Source organism: Aedes aegypti, chromosome 2 (assembly GCF_002204515.2).
Source record: "Aedes aegypti strain LVP_AGWG chromosome 2, AaegL5.0 Primary Assembly, whole genome shotgun sequence".
NCBI lineage: Eukaryota > Metazoa > Arthropoda > Insecta > Diptera > Culicidae > Aedes > Aedes aegypti.
In genome coordinates this window covers 206455070-206477173 of record NC_035108.1, presented here as the reverse complement: position 1 = coordinate 206477173, position 22104 = coordinate 206455070, and the positions used below count along the sequence as shown (strand labels likewise).

The 22104-nt window shown below is 36.5% G+C and overlaps 1 protein-coding gene across 1 annotated transcript in view; it reads left to right on the top strand.

Annotated features, from left to right (window-relative positions):
- The first annotated feature begins 2099 nt into the window (after nucleotides 1-2099).
- The window catches only part of LOC5570323 (radial spoke head protein 3 homolog B), an 82006-nt gene continuing 62001 nt past the window's right edge, over nucleotides 2100-22104 (top strand). The window contains exons 1-2 of the mRNA XM_021843825.1: nucleotides 2100-2675; nucleotides 13410-13705. Of these exons, the coding sequence (XP_021699517.1) occupies nucleotides 13476-13705 (230 nt within the window). The 5' untranslated portion in view covers nucleotides 2100-2675; nucleotides 13410-13475. The remainder of the gene's footprint in view (nucleotides 2676-13409; nucleotides 13706-22104) is intronic.

The following is a 22104-nucleotide window of genomic DNA, read 5'->3' as shown; positions in this document are numbered from 1 at the left end:
AGGAAAAATACAACACCGGTGCATGTGTGGGCGGTTTGGTTTATTTTTACTTGTCTAATTAATGTTGACATATTTGAATAAATTTGGACCAAAAAATGGACCACCGTTTAAGTTACAATGATAATTGAAAAGTTTAAAGTGGAAGACATTGGAAGACATTTTTCCATGCAATTGGAAGACATTGGAAAAAATCACCTGGCATCCCTGGTCCAATCGATTTCCATAAGCCATAGTCCATTGCTCTTGCGGTGGTTCGTTTTGCCGTGTTCCTGAGTCGTTTGAGGCTAGCTGCCTGCGAAGTGGGTCAATTTGTCTCAGTCACCATCTGATACTGACGGATGGATGTGCTCCCCTATGCACGGTCCTCCGTGCGGCGTCTTCTGGTGGCTGGACGGGTATTTTTGGAGGGGCTGGAATTGAATCCATGACCTTCCGCTTATGAAGCGAAAGCGTAACCTCAAGGCTACGGACCCCCCTTAAGCTCAAATTTTGGGAGGACACTCTGAATTTGATCTAGAATCGAATGAGCGGTGTGGAGCAAAAACGATTTTTTGAACCACTCTATTATAGAGTCTACCAAACAATCAGGCTTTTTAAAAACATCTCGCCAGAAATTGTTCGAAGGTTTTATCAACAGCCCGCAATGACATGCACAGCCGAGTAGTCGACAAACGAATTTCATAAGATCTCGGAGTATAAGTAAATCGTGCTTCGTTACTTAGCAATTTGACAATTATTGGTTGAAATTGAAAAACCGAAAAACACAGCCTAGTTCACGAAAATAAACTAGGTGTGAAGGTTCATTCATGAATTCCTACAGAAATTTCTTTTAAGATGAAGATGCATCGAAGCAAAACCTCCGAATTTCAAGAGCACAAATCTAGAGAACCACACAGTTAAAACAATAATGTAAAATTAAGTTTATTTTTATGCACATATTTGGAGCACGAAAATGAACCTAAATTTATATCGCGTTTTATAATTACACTTCATCAAGAGATGTTTAGACATGTAAATTCAAACGTAATTGAATTTTAACTGCTTTGCTCTTGCCCACAGTTGATCAGCACAAGTTTTCTCGTTTCATCCATGCGCAAATCAATGAATCGGCCAACTTGAACATGATAATCATGACACAAAATAACCATGAGGGACCATCCAAAAATGACGTCCATCATTGGCGGAGGGGGTCTACGTAAGTGTGACAGTACGTGTAGAAAGTATTGGAAAAAGTGTGACAAAGTGGGTAGGGGGGTCTAGAAATCTCAAAAAACGATGGACGTCATATTTGAATTGTCCCTACACGGTATGTTGTGAATACCCTTTAATGGGTAAAAATTCACCCATTTCCGCTAGAAGTGGCCTCTCCACAATTTGAAGAGTAAACACGGTTACTCTAAACGGGTAAAACCGATTTCTGTCAATGGATGAGTATTTTTTACCCATTGTAGAGGAATCGAATCTTTGTTGTCGGATATTGAATTTGTCTTTAAAACAAAACTAAAGAATGGAATGTGTAACACACACGAATTTGCAAGAAAATCATGGATGTTCATGGATCGATCCATAATTTTAAACACACAGATCAAACGTGTGGATTTGTATCAGTGTGGGCCTCTTCACGGGCCGCACAAAATGATGACGCTGGCCGGATGCAACCCGCGAACCGTATATTGGACAGCTCTGATTTACATTACCGTTGTCCAAATACGGAGGAAGAGGAGATGAAACCGGCCAAAAATTCGATTCGATCCTATTAATTTGTTTCCGAATCGTGACATAGAGTCCACCAACTACTTCTCAATATCACACAAACTGACAGTACCGTGGAGTGTCATTATTTATCACAATTTGAATTTGGAGTCAATATGAGCCCAAGGCACAGACAACATAACTTGTTTTGACACAGACAAAACGACTGAAAAAAACAGTGGAAGGAAAGTGGGTGGCAGCGTCTTAATAGGAGACCTGTCTGTAGGAGCCACTCCTGAGTGCGAGTGTGAATGAATGAAAACTCTAGGGCAAAACTGAGCAAACACATTTCCGCCCACATCCCCAGTTCGTTTCCATGGTGTCCGATAAAGGAACCCGATAAACAGTTTACAAACAAAACCGTGAAAAGTTTGTTCCCGCGTTCTTTCAGTATACATTTTTTTAAAGAATTTATGATACTTTTTAGCAATATTTGTGCCATTTCCATGAAAAACAAAAACCTCAGATCATCGTTTTTAGTGCTACAAATGTTCAACAGAAAACTTTCGAATTAATGGCGCACAAATTTGCCTTCCGTCGTGCAACCCGGAGAACAGCATTATAAACGCTTAAACTTTGTTGGTGAATGGATATCTAAAAATACGTGTTACTAAATAAACGATTCAATTATAATCCTGCCGTGACTATCCATTGTGTTTTGTAAGAATCGGTGATTACTTACGTGCATGCAAATTGTGACATTTTACTCACACCCCCTTTTTCCCGCCCCCGTCCTGTGAATTAAAACCGCGACGAAACAGGCGATTCCAAGTGCTCATTTTTGTTCATTTCAAGTGCAACAATTATTTATGACTAGCGGAAGTCCTCGGTGCACCTTCCCCAGAATTGTGTTTTCTCGTTTCGTAGGGAAGAAAAACTTCTGCAAATTCCTAAGCAAATAAATTCACGACACCATTGGCACGGTAATATCAAGTCCAAGGTTTGGAATAAATTCCGCGTCTATAAGTGCAGCAAAAGGAAATAAATGGCTAGTGAGCAGTCACGGTGCTACAATTAAATAGTGTGCTACAACACAGTAGCGTAGCTAGGGGGTGTGGTCCGCACCGAGCCCCGTGTTCCTAGAGGCCCCAAAATTGTGTTGAAAATTTCTCTTAGTTGGTAGGATTATTATTTTTTAATTACTGTATATGTAAGTGTCATATGATTCATAATCATTCATTTGTTCTGTGTACTGTGTTAGACAAAACTGTCATCCTAAATTGGTACAGCTAAATTCAGCTTATACAGGTCGGACTCGACTATCCGGGATTATCCGGAATATATATTTTTGATGTTCTTGTTTTTTTTTTTTCAGTTTTTATGCATAATTTTGAGAAAATTAGTATTGCAATATACAATATTAATGGTTTAGCAGTTTTGGATGTAAATAAGAGAAGAGGGGCTTGAAAAAGGGATTTTATGTGTATGCCAGTCAACAATTGATTTTTCTTCTCAAGACTCCTAATGTTCCTAGAAATAATTTCTGGTGACGCCAGTGCATCATGTTAATAAAACAATAAACAAAGGTAATATTTAAGTTCTTTTATCGCAAATTTGAATATTTTTTTAGCGATTCGATTATCCGGAGGATTCGATTATCCGGAGTGAAAAAAAAATCGATACTCCGGATAATCGAGTCCGACCTGTATTAAGATTTTGTTAAAAATATATATCATTTCATTTGCCGTAGCAGTTCAGATTTCTTACAGGTGATTTGATTTTACCTGTTTGTAAGGAAAAACGCTTTCAATTAACTAAACTAAACTTGATCTAAATATATAACGCAATAATCTAGGCAATAGAAGATTGCAACGATTTTTGTCAGTAACAATTTTATTTGTTTCAATGTTTCAACATTGGATATTCTATGTAACTCATTAGTACTATACTAGGGAGGGAACATCAGAATCATTTTCAAGATTTTATTTTGAATCCTCTGTAGATCTCTCTTTCTGGTATTACAACAGATAGTTCATATTGGTACAGCATACAACATGGCTGGCCTGAAAATTTGTTCGAAGATCAAGCTTCTTTTTTTTTGAGACAATATTTTGATTTTCTATTAATAAGTGGATAAAAACATTTTACAAATTTGTTACAATTATCTGTGATTTTTGAAAGTTAAATTTTTATCTAGCATGTGCTCTAGATACTAAACTTCATTTTCCCAATGTATTGGAACCCCTCTCATCGTGACAACATGTCTACTTCTTCTTCTTCTTTCTGGCGTTACGTCCCCCACTGGAATGCAAAAAATTTGTAATTTTTTCATACTTGCAAAAACGGAAGATTTCTCCTAATGCTGCTAAAGCTCAATATTCCCACATAAATATCAAAAGCTCTTTATTTGAAACCTTCAAGTAGACATGTAGGGGGCCCAGATAGCCGTAGCGGTAAACGCGCAGCTATTCAGCAAGACCAAGCTGAGGGTCGTGGGTTCGAATCCCACCGGTCGAGGATCTTTTCGGGTTGGAAATTTTCTCGACTTCCCAGGGCATAGAGTATCTTCGTACCTGCCACACGAAATACGCATGCAAAAATGATCATTGGCATAGTAAGCTCTCAGTTAATAACTGTGGAAGTGCTCATAAGAACACTAAACGAACAATAAAAAAAATCAAAAAATCCACACCACTCATTCGATTCTAGATCAAATTCTGAGTGTCCTCCCAAAATTTGAGCTCATTTGGATGAAAACTGCGACTGCGCAAGCCCTTCAATGTTTATATGGGAATTACTATGAGAAAAGCAACCAATCCGGTCATAGTATTTGCCGATGTGCTATTGGAGATTTGAACTACGTTAATATAATATTTTTTATTTAGATGATTGATCACTTATGTATACAACGTTCGGTGATATTGAAAATGTCTTTGCTCACTTAAATCATAGCTTCTTAAGCCGAATATGAAGGCCAAACGCTTACAAGTCTTTTACTTTTTGAGTTATTTTGAAATTGAAAACACATCAAACCGCGGAAAGTCTACATTATTAACAGTAATTCGTTAATGTTGCCTAAATGAACAAACTTTTGCAAATGTTGACAACGGAATCGTTTTTGACGATGCCATTTTAAGTGACAATTACATTATCCTTGCTCATATCGCTTTCAAAACTAATGTGAGGCGTGAACCTTCAGCAGTGTCATCCTTAACCATTGAAATCGTTGTTTTTTAAAAATTGACAAATACAATCACGAAGTAAATGCAATTTTCCCAAAAATCTTATTTTTTATTAGCTTATGAATATGAGAACGAGAAGCGCCATTCGTACTTTGGAAATTTCTATCAATAAATGATGATACGTACTTATTACGAGATGAGTTATTTCACAGAAAAAAAACCGTTCTCGTATCCGTGAACAGCAGACGTGAACTCGTCAACAAGCAAAAATACACCGTGAACTAGATCATGTATCTGTGACCAATGATGGTAGTTCACGGTGTATTTTTGACAGTTTACGTTTTCCAGAACGCTTTTTTGAGCGTGTTCGATCAATGTTATCCGTACCCCGGATTACGGTAATTTGATTCTCAATTGGATTAGTGTGTCCTAAATAAAAATTGTGTGCGCTTTCAAACTGCATAATAAGTTTTTGAGCTTTTTCGCAATTAGTTAGTAATAATTTGTTTGCAAAAAATATCGAGAAACAAAAAAGTTATCAAGGTTTGAATATTTCTATTGCGGTAAAAAAATAAGCTGCCGGTAGAGGGATTAACGTCCTCACAGGGACAGAGCCTGCTTCTCAGCTTAGTGTTCTTATGAGCACTTCCACAGTTATACTAAGAGCTTTTCTTGCCAAAGTAGCCATTTTCGCATTCGTATATCGTGTGACAGGTACGATTATACGCTATGCCCAGGGAAGTCAAGGAAATTTCCATTCCGAAAAGATCCTGGACCGACCGGGAATCGAACCTAGACACCTTCAGCATGGCTTTGCTTTGTAGCCGTGGACTCTGACCACTCGGCTAAGGAAGGCCCCTACGAAAATTATTTCAATGTTTTGTTCAATTTTTCAAAAATATGGGAAATTGCTTGCGCGCTAAACAAATTTGGACCACAGCATAACAGATTTTCTGGACCGCGATTCAAAAAGGTTGGACAGACCTGGTCTATACCGTCACTAGTTACAGTTTAATCTTGTGTTTAATTGAATGAGTAAAAAAAAAACGGACGTCTTTAGTTTTATTTCTTTGTAAATTGCAACCTACGAAAAGTGTCCAAGACGACAGACGACATCCAGAGCCGTAGCGTGGTCTCATGGCGCCCTTGGCGAACAACCATTTGAGCGCCCCTTATTCAAAGCAAACTTCACAATGTTTTCCTTTCTCTTTTTTAACGGATTATCTGCCGAAAGCATGTTCATCTCAGCAAAACATTGTACAAGTAAATGTCAAAAATTTTAGAAAAACATCAATTTTTTAAAGTTTATGGAGACTTAACGATAAAGCGAGTAGTGTTTGATCTTGATCCGCTGAATCTGTTGCATGCTTCTTCGAGGGTAAGCAACGGAATCCGGATCAATTGTGTCTGGTTCGCGTTTTGCTGAAGGAAAAAAAAAGAAAACAAAGTGGGCGTGTGAAAAAAGCAACGACGCGTCAGTAGTGTTTGATCTTTTCAATCTGTTGCATGCTTCTTTGAGGGCAAGCGACGGAATCCGGATCCATTATGTCCGGTTCGCGTCGTGCTGAAGAAAAAAATAACGTAAACAAAGCGTGCGGGTGAAAAAAAGGATCGACGGTCAGTAGTTTTTGATCCATTGAATCTGTTGCATGCTCCTTTGTAGGCGAGCGACGGAATTCGAATCGTGTCCGGTTTGCATAGTAACCGCACTATCGGTATCGATCATCCGTGTATATGCTCATGTATTTATTTAAAATTACATCTCTATCGTTTACCAAAACGAATCCTTTCCCATATCCAAACTCCCAGTGTTTTCTTGTGGAAGTGCAGAGGACTCCTCGGCTTCCATAAAGCAAGTAACACGTCAACATTTCCCTCCCATTCCCAAATTGACCTGCATTCGGACGCAGCCGGTGCCGGTATTGTTTGTTATAATAATAAGAGCACCAGTACTTACACATTAGGGTGCCAATGAAAATCGATTTTTCGAATTTCAAAAAAAGGTAGGGCTCAAAAGTTTTGTCTCCTCGAAAAAAGTCCCCATGCAAAATTTGAGCTCAATCGGACTTCATTAAGTGGACCCCCAAAGCGGTCAAAGTTTGGCTTTTTTGACCCATGAAAAATCTCCAAAGGGGGGGGTACATGAAATTTCCGAAATCGAAATTTTTTTTTGATGCCAGATGTCTTAGAAATGCATGAAACGTCGAGATCTGGTGTTATTTGGAAAAAATTTTTTTTGAAAAAATCGACCTTTTGGGACTTAGTAAATTTTTGAGTTGGGGGAGTGAATTTAATTTGAAATGAACGATTTGAATTCAATTGCTGAGAAATTCAAGGCAATAGTATTGAAACATATCCTATATGATTGTTGGCCACTGAAAGCATATGATATGTGATATTTCATTAGGGTGGTTCATTTACTTTGCATTAGAGTGGTCCTTTTTGTTAAAAAATAAAAAAAAAAATAAAAAATAGAATTTTAATTGAATATTGAAGACAATAGTATTGGAACATCTCTCACATTATCGTAAGCCATTTTCTACATTTAATATGTGGTATTTTATTAGGGTGGTTCACTTATTTTCCATTCGGGTGGGCTTTTCTGTCGAAAAATCATAATTTGAATGGGATATTAAAAACAATAGTATTTTATCACCTCTTTCATCATCGTAGGGCATTTCCTTCATTAGATTCGTGATATTTTTGTTTAGAGAGGCTTTAAATTCCTCTGAATTCATGCGCCTCTAGTTCCATTTGATATGCTACATCATCGTAGGATACTGTTAACATATTTCATTAGGGTGTTTCTCTTATTTTCCATTAGGGTGCATCATTTTTCGTATAGTTTGAAACCATGATTTCTCGAAAAAGTCTCGTCCACTTTCCTTAATTATGGTATCATTGTAAAAATTTCAACCTTAATATCTACAGACCGAAAGATTATGGTGTGGACTACTACATAATATTTGCGTAATGTTCGACGAAAAATGTAAAGGTAACTTAGTTAACAACAAAAGAGTTTTCTAGAAAGCCTCTCATTGTTAGAAAGGTCTTTTGAAAAGTTTTGCGTGATTTTCATTCGGAATGCAACACTTTACTAAGCTGAACCAGTTTGGAGTCCTCGTCTCATACAAAATCCGCTTGCTACTTCGTGATTTCAGATGCACTCATCTCAGAGATCAAGCATTGAGCCTCGTGACCTTTCCAATTTAGTTTTGCGAATTCCAAAGGAAATTCTACAGAAAATTCTGAAGGAAATTCTAGAGGAAATACTGAAGGAAATTCCAAAGGAAATTCCAACGGAAATTCCAGAGGGAATTACGAAGGAAATTCCAGTGGAAATTCCGAAAGAAATTCCAGAGAAAGTTCCGAAGGAAATTCCAGACGAAATTTCTCAGGAAATTCCAGAGGAAATTTCGCAGGAAATTCTAGAGGAAATTCCGAAGGAAATTCCAGAGGAAATTCTGAAAGAAATTCCAGAGAAAATTCTGAAGGAAATTCCAGAGAAAATCCTGAAAGAAATTCCAGAGATAATTTCGAAGAATATTCTAGGGGAAATACGGAAGGAAATTCCAAAGTAATTTCCGAATGAAATTCCAGAGGAAATTGCGAAGGAAATTCCAAAGGAAATTCCGAAGGTAATTCCAGAGGATATTCCGAAGGAAATTGCAGAGAAAATTCCGAAGGAAATTCCAGAGAAAATTCCGAAGGAAATACCGAAGAAAATTCCAGAGGAAACGAAAATTATAGAGGTATTTCCGAAGAAAATTCCGAAATAATTTCAAAGCTTCAAAAGAAATTCCAAATCAAATTCCGAATCAAATTTAGCATGAAACTCCAAAAGGAATTCCGAAGAAAACTCTAGAAGAAATTCCGAAGCAAATTGCAAAGTAAATTTCGACGAAAATAACGTAGAAAATTCCAAATCAAATCCCGAAGGTAGCTCCAAATGAAATTCCAAAGCAAATCCCGAAAGAAATTCCAAAGCAAATTCAAAAGGAAATTCCAGAAAAATAAATCCGAATGGATTTTTGAAGGATGTTCCGAAGCAAATTCCAAAGAAAACTCGGACGAAAATTGCGCAGAAAATTCCAAATGAAATTCCGAAGCCAGCTCTAAAAGAAATTGCAAAGGAAATTCCATAAGAAATTTCAAAGGAACTTCCGAAGCGAATTCCAAAGGAAATTCCGAAGGCAATTCCAGAAGAAATTCCAAAGGAAACGCCGAAAAAATTTTTGAAGAACTGAAGAAGGAAATTCCGAAAGTAATTCCAAAGAAATCCAAAATAATTTCCTGAAGCAACTTACTGAAAGAAATTCATGAAGAAATTCCAAAGGAAATTCTGAAGTAAATGAGATATGAAGTTCCGAAGAATACAAAGAAATTTTAAAGGATACTCCTAAGAAAATTCCGAAAAAACAATACGAAGGAAATTCCAAAGTAAATTCCGCGAAAATTCAACGGAAAACAGTCCAAAGGAAAAAATTCCAATCAATACTTCTAAATAAAATTTCGAAATCTCCATAGGAAATTCCAAAGGTTATTTCAAAGGAAATTCCGAGGAAACTCTATAACAAATTTGGAAGTAAACTTCAAACGAAATTCCGAAAGAAATTTCAAAGAGAATTTTGAAGGAAGTAATAAAGGAATTCCTAAGAAAATTCTGAAGAAAATTTGATAAGTAGCCCCAAAGAAAACTGCAAAGGAATTTTAAAGGATACTCCTAAGGGAATTTCGACGGAAATTCCAAAGTTAATTCCGAAGGAAACTAAAAAAAATCCAACGGAATTTCCGAAGCAAATTTCAGAAGAAATTCTGACGAAAATTGCGTAGAAAATTCCAAAGGAAATTCCGAAAAAAAACCCAAGGGAATTCCGAAGAAAAATCCGTGGAAAATTCCAAAGGAATTTCCGAAAACTCCATAGGAAATTCCATAAAAAAATTCAAAGCAAATTCCGAATGAAATTCAAAAAGGAATTTCTAAGGAAATTTCGAAGAAAAGATCACAGCTCCAAAAGAAATTCCAAAGGAAACTTCGATGGAATCTTTCGAAAATACAAGGGAAATCCCGAAAATAAAAATTAAAAAAAATGAATAAAATTGCAAAAGAAATTCTGAAGCACATTCCAAAGGACATTCCGACGACAATTCTGAAAAATATCCAAAGCATATTCAAAAGGGAATTTCTAAGGAAATTCCAAAGAAAATTCCAAAGCAAATCCCGAAGCAAATTGCAATGAAAAAAGGAAGTTAAAAGGATATTTCGTAGAAAATTTCTAAGGAATTTTCTATGGAATATCCAAAGCAAATTTGTAAGGAAATTCTCAAGAAAACTCTGTGGAAGTTCCAAAGAAAATTGTAAAGGAAATTTCTAAGAATATTCCGCAGTAAATTTCAAAGGTTCAAAAGAAATCCCAAATGAAATTCCGAAGAAAGCTCCAAAGAAAATTTCGAAGGAATTTCCAAAGTAAATTCCAATGCTTCGAAAGAAATTCCAAATAATATTTCGAATACAATTCTGAAGGAAGCTCCAAAGATAATAACACAGGAAATTCCGAAACAAACTCTAGAAGAAATTCGGAAGGAAACTCCAAAGCAAATTTCGAAGGAAACTCAAAAAGAAACTCCGAAGTGAATTTCGAAGAAAATTCCAATGAAAAGTTCAGAATGAAATTCCGGAGGACACTTCATAGGAAATTTCGAAGGAAATACCACAGAAAATTCAAAAGGGCACTTCTAAAGATACCGAAGAAAATTCCACAGGATATTCCGAAGCAAATTCAGGATAAATTTCCGATTTTGATAAAAATTCCGTAGAAAAAAAAAGGAAATTTCGTAGAAAAGTCAAATAAAAAATTTTAAAAGGAATTTCGAAGAAAATTCCGATTAAAATTCAAAAGGAAACTCCAAAGAAAATTCCGTTGAAAACTCTAACGAAAAAATCCATATGAAATTCCGACGAAATTTCTTGAAGGAACTTTGTTACATCTTTGAAGAATAAACGAGAACTGATTGTCGAAACTTGAATTACCTACGTTGTCACAACCAAATCGCGTGTACTATAGCAAGCAGAAGGCAACGTACTTTTGTTTCGGGAATGAACCAAGGCTGAGAATCTCTTTTGAAAATATAAACTAAACAGTTTTGTTGCCCTTCATCGTCGCCCATCAAGCTATTGTCATAATTTGTATACGTCAAAAATTATTTCATTCCTTTTTTATCTGTATTTTGATTATGGCAGTTAGAGTTGTGCTTCACTGAATTCACTGATGATTGGAAGGTTTTATTTTAACTATTCAAAAGAAACCCTTAATGAAAATAGCTTAACGAAGAGTTGCATGCCAATGAAGAATCATGATTCAAAACTATACAAACAAAGTTGATTTGTTAGATCTATTGAGAATATTTTACAAATTAAATGATCACCCTTATGCAAAACTGAGGACAATAGCCCCAATGAAATATCACATATTATACATTAACAGTGGCCTACGATGACATAGGAGATGTTTAATTACTCTTGTATTTACTATTCCATTCAAATACTCAATTTTTTTTTTAAGAATCACCGTAATTGAATATAAGTGAGCCTTCCCAATGAAATATCACGAATCTAATGAAGGAAATGGCTTACGATGATGAAAGAGGTGATAAAATACTATTGTTTTTAATATCCCATTCAAATTATGATTTTTCGACAGAAAGGCCCACCGTAATGGAAAATAAGTGAACCACCCTAATAAAATACCACATATTAAATGTAGAAAATGGCTGACGATAATGTGAGAGATGTTCTAATACTATTGTCTTCAATATTCAATTAAAATTCTATTTTTTATTTTTTTTTATTTTTTAACAAAAAGGACCACCCTAATGGAAAGTAAATGAACCACCCTAATGAAATATCACATAACATATGCTTTCAGTGGCCAACAATCATATAGGATATGTTTCAATACTATTGCCTTGAATTTCTCAGCAATTGAATTCAAATCGTTCATTTCAAATTCAATTCACTCCCCCAACTCAAAAATTTACTAAGTCCCAAAAGGTCGATTTTTTCAAAAAAAAAATTTTTCAAATAACACCAGATCTCGACGTTTCATGCATTTCTAAGACATCTGGCATCAAAAAAAAAATTTCGATTTTGGAAATTTCATGTACCCCCCCCTTTGGAGATTTTTCATGGGTCAAAAAAGCCAAACTTTGACCGCTTTGGGGGTCCACTTAATGAAGTCCGATTGAGCTCAAATTTTGCATGGGAACTTTTTTCGAGGAGACAAAACTTTTGAGCCCTACCTTTTTTTGAAATTCGATGGCAAAATTTTTCCCATACATTCCATTGGCACCCTATTACACATTGAAGATGCTACTGATCCTGAGTAGCATCTGTTGGTTCCCTGTGTAAGTACAGCTGTTCTTGCAATAAAGGAATAGCAATTGCGGGCGGTCAATCATGCTCATTAGTTAGTAATAATTTGTTTGATATAAAATATACATTTTTCATGCTACCCCTGGTGTGGGGTAACATGCAACATGGACTGATACTTCAATTTACCCATCAAAAACTCAACCAAAACTTTTTTTTTTCATCCGAAAAATTTACTACAGTTAAGGCTAAGTAGCCCGTCATTCGTTTTGGCAACAATGATGACTTTTCAGCTTGCATTTTAAAGTGATAAAACTCAGTCTTGATAGTTTACATTGACTTGAAAAAGTGTCACTGTACGCGCTTACATGCGTAAAGTATGCTGAATTAGCAACAATCATCAACGACGCGACTTTCAATGACGGCCTACTTCGCCTTAAAGCATAAAAATATTCAGAAACAAGGGTACCCTTTGAAAATTAGTAATGTTGTTTTAATTATGAGTAATTAAGCTATCTTGTTGACAAAACTTTTGGAATCATATTAAGTGAAAATAATAGCAAATAGCATGTCTGAACAGCTAGTTCAGTAGCTAGTTGTGGTTAAACATTTCCTACAAATTTGTGTGGCACGAGGAAAGATTTTTAATCTTGTTTATAACGATCCATAGTGAATTAAGAATATTAGATAATAAGAACAGTCTGTAGGATATCAAAGGAATTCAAGGCAGTGTCAAATAAATAAATGTGATGTGATTGAAGGTGACAGCAAACCAACCAAAGTAGAAACAATTCCCTAATTCACCTCAAAATATGCCATTTTATAACTAAGATCATATACAAATGTAACAAATTTTTAAAATGCTAATCAACGTCCAATATTTTATTTATATAAAATTAGAATTCAATAAAAACAAAATTTTGACCACGTGGTGTGAAAGCTTCAATGGGCTTACCTCTATTTGTTATTGGCATTTTAACAACTAAATGCACCAATGGACGGATACAAGTACCAATCAGTGAAAATTTGGGGCTCCCAAATTTGGCTCCGCACCGGACCTTGAAAACCTTAGCTACGCCACTGCTAAAACATGAACGCCTTTTTATTTCCATAGCTGTTGTTCCTACAATCATTGCAAAAGAATAATTTTATTTCACATTGCGAAGCAATAGGAGCCTAACACTTTTAGTCGAGCTTTCCCGCGAAAACAAGTGAAAAAGTGACACATTGGTATGCCGACATGTCCTGCGCCCGTAGCGGCGCCCAAGAAATGTACCCCACCGAATCTGGGCAAAGGGGACATGAGTCAGCTCTTGGAGCCCAATTTTCCCGATCACTGTGCCAAATGGGAGCGACATGGTGGTCGTAATCAACCTTCGGAACAACCGCAGGCACGAGGCGTTTACACGTGGATCAGTGCTCCGCGGGCTATCTACAACAATCGGAAGCTGATACGACAAGGGTGAGTTTGAGACATTTTTTTAAATTTTTCTTGTGATCCGATTTCAGCAACAAGATATCTACCGTAAAACTAAACATTACATATACTTCGCAATTGGATTAAATTGACAAATTGATGTGAAATTTGCGAAAAAGTTACACATCTTCTCGAGGAGAATCGAACTCACGACTCCCTGTTCACTAGATAAACGCGTTACCCCTACGCCACGAGACAAATCATGAACAGTGTCTTTCTTGGAATGCAGAATCTGAAAGCGAATCTGTAAGCTATTTAATAAATATAAAAGTATTGTAAGGTGGAACTTATAGAATAATGTCAGAATAAATTCTAAGGAAATGTATGGAAAAAAAATCCCATAGTAATGTTTGGAAGAACAGCGTGAAATTACAATGTTTTTAAATGTCCTTGCAAGAATCAATGGAGGAATCTCAGAGACAATTTATAGACAATTCGCTCAAGTTATTTTGAGGAATATAATATAGTAATATCTATCCAAATTTGTAGTAGAATCAGTACACACTAAATTTTCGATCAATCTTCCAGCAATTTCGTTTGCTGAAACCATTCCAGCAATACACTATTTTACTGATATACCGTTTTGATTCATATTACGGACAGCTTCAAATTCCGGACACTCTACTTTGTATGGGAAACATTTCACACGAAATGTTTCAATTTTCGCTGTTCAAAAGTTCTCACTTACAAGGCTCGTTTTCACAAGCATTTTCCATAGATATCCATGAAAATTTATGTTACCCAACTTCCTTAAGCGTCTCTCTTTTGGATTAACGATTTTATTTGATGATTTGACTTTTCTATCCATGATTTGTTTTACCTGTCCGGAATTCGAATCGCAGTGTCCGGAATATGAGGCAAAAGTAGGGAAGCGTCCGGAATAAGAATCATGTAAATTCCACACATTTCTATTTATTTAAAATTATTCATGTTTCGGAATCAAAATCTTCACTCACCATTCGAAAGTTAAGAGGCTTGAAGGTTCGATAACGCGGAGGAATCATACTTAGTGATTTATTTTACATACTTTTTTTGTGAGTTATGCTTCACTGAGGCCTTAAGTGTCCGTAATATGAATCAAAACGGTACACCATTTCTGAAATTGTTTACTGGAATTCAGCAATCTAACTTGCTGGATACTTGTCATCACCATCAGTTTTGCTGATTTTCAGTAATTTATATGACACGTGATTGATAATCAGCAATCTATTTGAAATTTTGCTGTAAACCTGTAGACATTATTGCTGAACTCGTATCAACAAACAGTTTTATCTGTCACCCGATAAATTTTAAACAAGAGAAAAATTTCTCCCACTCGTTTCACTTACAATATCAGCATGGAGCTTAAAAAAATTTTACCTGGTAAGTACTAAACATTCAGTATGATATTGATGGTTTGATAAACATCAAAATGTTTAATTGTAGGTGACAGCATTGCCGTTACGGTAGACGGTATCCATTTTCCCCCAGAGCGCAGACAATTGTGTTTATTTTTTTGCATAAATAAATGTTTATGACATGCAACGCATTCGCATTTTCTACTCTTTTCTATGACACCTTTGACAATTACCTAATTACCTATTACCTATTACCTAAAATTTTTCATCTGCCGGAAGCTGGCGATCTGAAATCGCTGAAAAGCAGCAAGGAATCCCACGATAATTACAAATAACCTAGTGCTGATTAAACAGCAAATCAAAATTCGCTTTGCTGAATGGTCAGTAACCCAGCTGGGGATTTTTTTTATTTCCGTATGGGTTTGGGCCGAAGGTCTCAGATTTTCATAAAACTTTTTCCACAGGCAGGGCTCATCAATACATGAATAAAAAAAATTGAGAAAAATTCAAGGTCGCCTATTTTTCCGGAAAACTCAGTTGGATTTTTTTTTGTTTTCCCCTGACACTACTTACTTTGAAAAATCATAACTCAAGAACGAAGCATCATAGAAACAAAGTTTTTTTATGAAAATGATAGCATCTCTCTCAGGAATAAAAAAAATAACTGGAAAAAGTTTTCCACAAAATTTTCCGTTGAGAAAATTCGTAAAGAAAAGCCGGAAAACTATGCTCCAACTCGTGGAAAATTTTCAAAAAAATATATTTGAGAAAGTAATTTCATAAGCTTTAATCGCTAAAATTTTTGAAATGTACTTTTAATTCGTTTTTGAGTTATGGCCAATTTCGTAAAAAATGTGCAAATGTGCCATTTTGAGCCTTTTCTTTGAAAAATCATAACTCAACAAAGAAGCATCGTAGAAACAAAGTTTTTTTTATGATAATGAAAGCAAATTTTCTAAGGAATAGAAAAAAAAATGTTAACTGGAAAAAGTTTTCCACAAAATTTTCCACCGTTGAGAAAATTCGTAAAGAAAAGCCGGGAAAACTATGTTCCAACTCGTGTAAGATTTTCAAATAAATATTTTTGATAACAGAATTTTATAAATTTCAATCACTGAAATTTTTAAGATGTACTACTTTTTAATTCCTGCGTTTGGTCATAGCTTTGTGAAAAATGCCCAGATTTCTCGTACAAGTCTTTTCGTTCGAAAATCATAACTAAAGATAAAAGGAAACAAATCAAAACCAATTCAAGTCACTTCGGGTGTCCCTCAAGGCTCTCATTTGGGACCTCTTCTTTTTATTATGTATGTAAACGACATTTCCTTCATTTTCAATAAACTCAAAGTGTTAATTTATGCCGATGACATGAAGCTCTTCCTGGAAATAAGAAATGAAGAAAACATCAATGTATTCCGCAATGAAATAGAAAAATTCTACATATGGTGCAAAAAAAGCCTATTAGAACTGAATGTAAAAAAATGCAACCTAATATCATTAACACCCAAAAGGCCAAGGTAATTTCGGTACCAAATTTTCAAATTGAAAAATTCATAACTCTGGTGAATTTCAACCGATCTTTATGAAAATTGGAGACAAGGGCCAGTTTTTATTCTAGTTTTGATCAAACGGATGGTATGGACCGAAATGCGGATGGTTCCGGATTTATTCCAGATTCCCTTGGGGTACCTAGCTTAAGCCATTTGGGGTATTTCAATCAAAACTATTTTTTTCTCTATGGAATCACATGGAACCCTTATTATAAATCGAAACGTTATCAATGGTGATTCTAACAGAGAATATTCTGAATTTCTAGAGAACCTCCGGATGTTCCGAGGACCTCTGGAGTGCCCCGGGGGAACCAGAAATACGGACACTTGCATTTTTACCTAGAAATATGCCTTGCGACAGCTCATTCTTCATGATTTCTCATAACTAGATGTCCCGTTACTGCTAAAAGGGTCTTGAACCAGTTTGGCCACTTCCGGAACATCCGGGGTGCCCTAGCGGAACCCGTAGTAGAAGACATTGTCAATTTTATTCCAAAACACATCGTGTGATAGCTCATTTTTCATGATTTCTCATAACGAGATGTCTCATTACTGCGAAAAGGGTCTTGGACCAGTTTGGCCACTTCCGGAACCTCCGGGGTGCCCCAGCGGAACCCGTCATAGAGGACATTGTCAATTTTATTCCAAACCAGATCGTGTGACAGCTCATTCTTTATGATTTCTCAAAACCAAATGCCCTGTTACTGTAAAATGGTCATTGGCCACTTTGGCCGCTTCTGGAACCCCTGGGGTACCCCGGCGGAACCTGTAGTAAGGGACAATCCCGGTTTTGCTCAAAAGTGCATCATGCGACTGCTCATTTTTCATGATTTCTCTTGCATAGGCTATCAATCGGCATAAAAACAGTAAATGCAGTTTTCTCACAAGTGAGCTACTCTTTACATGGCCACTTTCATCACTCTCGGAACCCCTGGTGTATACCGCCGAATCATGTGGTGGGGGTCAATTCCATTGTATTCAAAATAGCATAATGCTACAGCTCTCTTCAAATATGTAGGTCACCTGCCGTATGAAAATTGTCATTGATATGTTGGACATATCCAGAAACTCCTAATGGTTTCCATCGAATTCTGTATTAGGAAACGTTTTTGTTTTCGATCCTAAGTACACCGTGTGACAGTTCTTCCTTCATGATTTTTCATCGATAGAATTTCCTTTGTAAAAAGAACCTTTTGAATGACATTACAGTCGAAGCTCGTTATAACGACAACGTTTATAACGACAAAAGCTCTCTATAGCGACATTTTTTCTGTCCCTTGAAAAATATTTTGATGTTATAACTATTCTCTATAGTGACAATTCCCTATTACGACGGTCCCTTGCTATGTCGTTATAACAAGCTTCGACTGTATTTCATTTACTTCTAGACTTGCCGTGAAATATCTTTTCTCTTATTTTATGAATGCGATTTTCAAACAAGTGTAAGATTCATTGACTCCACTTATGTTTTCGACAACCGTTTGACCAAAGCAAAAACATTTTATTGTTATGCTATGCAGAACACAACTATGATTTTTTTTATTGTTTCGAATTCATTAACATGCATTTTTTTTGAGTACAAACGTAATAATTTTATAAATTGTTTCTGGCGCTCATACAGAATACAAATATGCTCTTTTTATTTCTTATAAGTAGGTTATCTATCACAAATAAAAATGTTCTTTTCCACTCTATACAAATATGGAATTTGGACAAAATACGTCAAGTGGTAGTTCTTTCTTCATGATTTGTTACATATAATTTCCACGATTTCCGTTAACAAGAAAAGGATCGTTATTCTTTTATCACTCCCGAAAATCCTGAGATTTCCCGACGAAGCCTGTAGAAGATAACAGTTATGAGTTTTCTACAAAATACGCATAGCCACAGCTTTAACTCATAGCAATTTTCTAATTTGTATGGGAAGAGTATAATATCTTTGTACTGGCGGACCCTTTTTTCTGATGGTTTCGAGTATCAAATACTGCAACATGACGTCCTGCCAAATGTCGCATACCAGCAGGTCACTCTTCTTAGGTAAACTGAATTCACACGCCAGGAATCAAATGAGTCAAACATATCTGTAAGGTATTCACAGCAAGTGCAAACAACATATACAGTATCTACTACACTCATCAAACAGCTATGGATCACTCTGTCACAATTATTAGTCTGCCAACTCGTCATGCAATTCAAATGTAAATGACCGATGCTTGTATTATGACTGTACCACCAGGCTAGTTCGTGAGAGTGCTCTCTCAACTCTCTTTTATCACTTTCCGAACGGAAGCACGAACAATAGAATACGTAGCGCATTTCCGATTGCATTGTGTGATCTTCGTTTATGATCGTGAATGGAATCACAATTAGTTCGTATGTTGATCGGTTCGGTTGTGCCAAATTTACTCCTTACGATAAATGTTCTTCCTGGGTACGTACAATCCTTACGAATTCCACATGAAAATCCTCGCATGTTGGCCTCTGCCTTCCCGTAGCCGTTGAAGTCACCGTGTGACTCGTGCATGTAATTCCGAAAGTTTCAAAAGGAAAAAATGTCGTTGGAATCTGAATCGGATATTGTGAACGTAAATTCAGATGAAGATTTGAACGAGTGTGACTTAGATAGTGACGAAGAATGTGTAGAAGAGCATCCGTTCGCTTATGATGACGATGAAATCGAGTTTGAAAATAGAGTAGGAGATTTTAAGTGGACGACAAAGCATCCTTGTAACTTCCCGGTAAAAGTGGCGGAATCCAAGTGTGACAGAAGTTTTAACATTAGTTTGGAACGTATTACATCACCCATACATGCGTTTATGGAGTTTTTTGACAAGGAAATGATGGACAGGATCGTTGTTTTCACTAATGGAGAAGCTGCTGCACAAGGGGATACAAGCTTTCGCCCAGTTTCGCGCTCCACGATTCAGGCGTGGCTGAGAATTCTCATAAACGCAGGCCGAATGCACGCGAATAAAGTGAGTATTGAAGAGTTGTGGTCGACGGATTCTGTGAATGGGATCGTATTCTATAAAGCTGTTACAGTGAGAGGCAAAATAAAGTGCCCACCTTACCAGTTTTCGAATTTCTCTCATTGATTTGGTTCAAATTAAAGTTAACACACCTAAATCTTTTGTGATATTTTATTTTTGATGTTCTTTTAAAGTTGCACTTACGAAATTTTGATTAAAAAAAGAATTTTACTTAAAGAAAAAGAAAATCAATTTGTATTGAAAAAAAAGTAGTGACAAAAATAAGTGCCCACTTCCTTCTTGGCCCCAGAAAAGATGATTTAAGAAAAATAAAAAGCAATTTAATAGTTAATGTGTCCTCCTTTGGCCTTAAGGACTTGCTGGAGGCTCTTCGGCATGCTTTTCACCAGGTTTTGTAGGTGTTGTGGATCTAGTTCTTCCCAGGCGCGCTCCAAGGCTTCAAAATAATTATTTTTGTTGGTAACACCAGTTTTTTCAACCCTAGCATCGAGAATCGCCCACAAATTCTCGATGGGGTTGAGGTCTGGGCTTTGTGGAGGCCATTCCAGCGGTTTAATCCGACAAGACCGGAAGAAAGACTTGGTCTTCTTTCCAGTATGCTTCGGGTCGTTGTTCTAGAGAAATATGAATTTCTCTTCAAGGCCCGTCTGGATCAGCGAAACCTCCAGATTTTCCAGCAAGATGTTAATGTAGGAATCTGCCGTCATTATTCCGTCGATTTTCACGACGCTTCCTACTCCACTCCATGAAAAACACCCCCAGACCATCACATTTCATCACATCACACTTCCATGCGTCACCGTTCCTTGGATGTGGCGCTCCTGAAGCTCGAGCTGTCTAACCGAGAGCGGCGGGCTCGTGTGTGATGCAGAGCACCACATCCAAGGAACGGTGAAGCATGGAGGAGGAAATGTGATGGTCTGGGGGTGTTTTTCATGGAGTGGAGTAGAAAACCTCGTGAAAATCGACGGAATAATGATGGCAGATTCCTACATTAACATCTTGCTGGAAAATCTGGAGGTTTCGCTGATCCAGACGGGCCTTGAAGAGAAATTCATATTTCTCTAGAACAACGACCCGAAGCATACTGGAAAGAAGACCAAGTCTTTTTTCCGGTCTTGTCGGATTAAACCGCTGGAATGGCCTCCACAAAGCCCAGACCTCAACCCCATCGAGAATTTGTGGGCGATTCTCGATGCCAGGGTTGAAAAAACTGGTGTTACCAACAAAAATAATTATTTTGAAGCCTTGGAGCGCGCCTGGGAAGAACTAGATCCACAACACCTACAAAACCTGGTGAAAAGCATGCCGAAGAGCCTCCAGCAAGTCCTTAAGGCCAAAGGAGGACACATTAACTATTAAATTGCTTTTTATTTTTCTTAAATCATCTTTTCTGGGGCCAAGAAGGAAGTGGGCACTTATTTTTGTCACTACTTTTTTTTCAATACAAATTGATTTTCTTTTTCTTTAAGTAAAATTCTTTTTTTTATCAAAATTTCGTAAGTGCAACTTTAAAAGAACATCAAAAATAAAATATCACAAAAGATTTAGGTGTGTTAACTTTAATTTGAACCAAATCAATGAGAGAAATTCGAAAACTGGTAAGGTGGGCACTTTATTTTGCCTCTCACTGTATGTCGAGAAATCGATACAAAGAGATCACGCGACATATTCGATTTGATGACTCTGCTAATCGTCGCGCGCTACAACGTGAGCTGAACGGTCCATCTGCATCATCTGACCGCCTATTGAAGGTTCGTTGGTTCTTGGACAAGTTTCGAGAAAATTTCTCTTCGAAGTACAATCCTAGTAAGAACTTGACTGTTGACGAGAGAATTTTGTCATACCGTGGGCGATGTTTTTTCATAGTTTACATCAAAGCGAAACCACATCCGTATGGCATAAAAATTTGGGGCATTTCTGATGCGGAGAATTCGTTTTTCATCTTTTTCGAGGTATACTCTGGTAAGTCAATCAAAGGAAACATTTCTTTTCGCAAAAAAGTGACTAATATGAAATACTGAAAGCCAATATTTTACAGTTGTTAAGGTTAGAACGGATATGTTTCTTATTTGCAATTACAAGGGCAAATCATCTCCTGCCACTCATCAGATATATTGGAACATGCGAGTACAAATTTCATTGATTTTTTTTTACTTATCCATTTATTTGGTAGGCTCGGGCGCCACAGGGCATAACGGAGCCGAAATTATTATCGTTGGTTTACTTTTTTTTTTACATTCAAATTTCATTGAAATATCAAGTTACTTTTTCTTAGAGGTCACTCCAACAATTCCACTCAATATATGTTCAGTAAGGTTACACTTATTAGTCACTCAATTCTATATAACATTCAAATTAAATTGGCCCATAATTATACATTTATGAAAGACTCAACAATTGAATGTAATTTTCTCCCTTAGGAAAAGTTGGAGGCAAAAGCGAAAAAAAATCAAGGTCGACGTGTTGTTCTGGACATGGTTGAAAAGTTCAAGGAAACGGGAAGA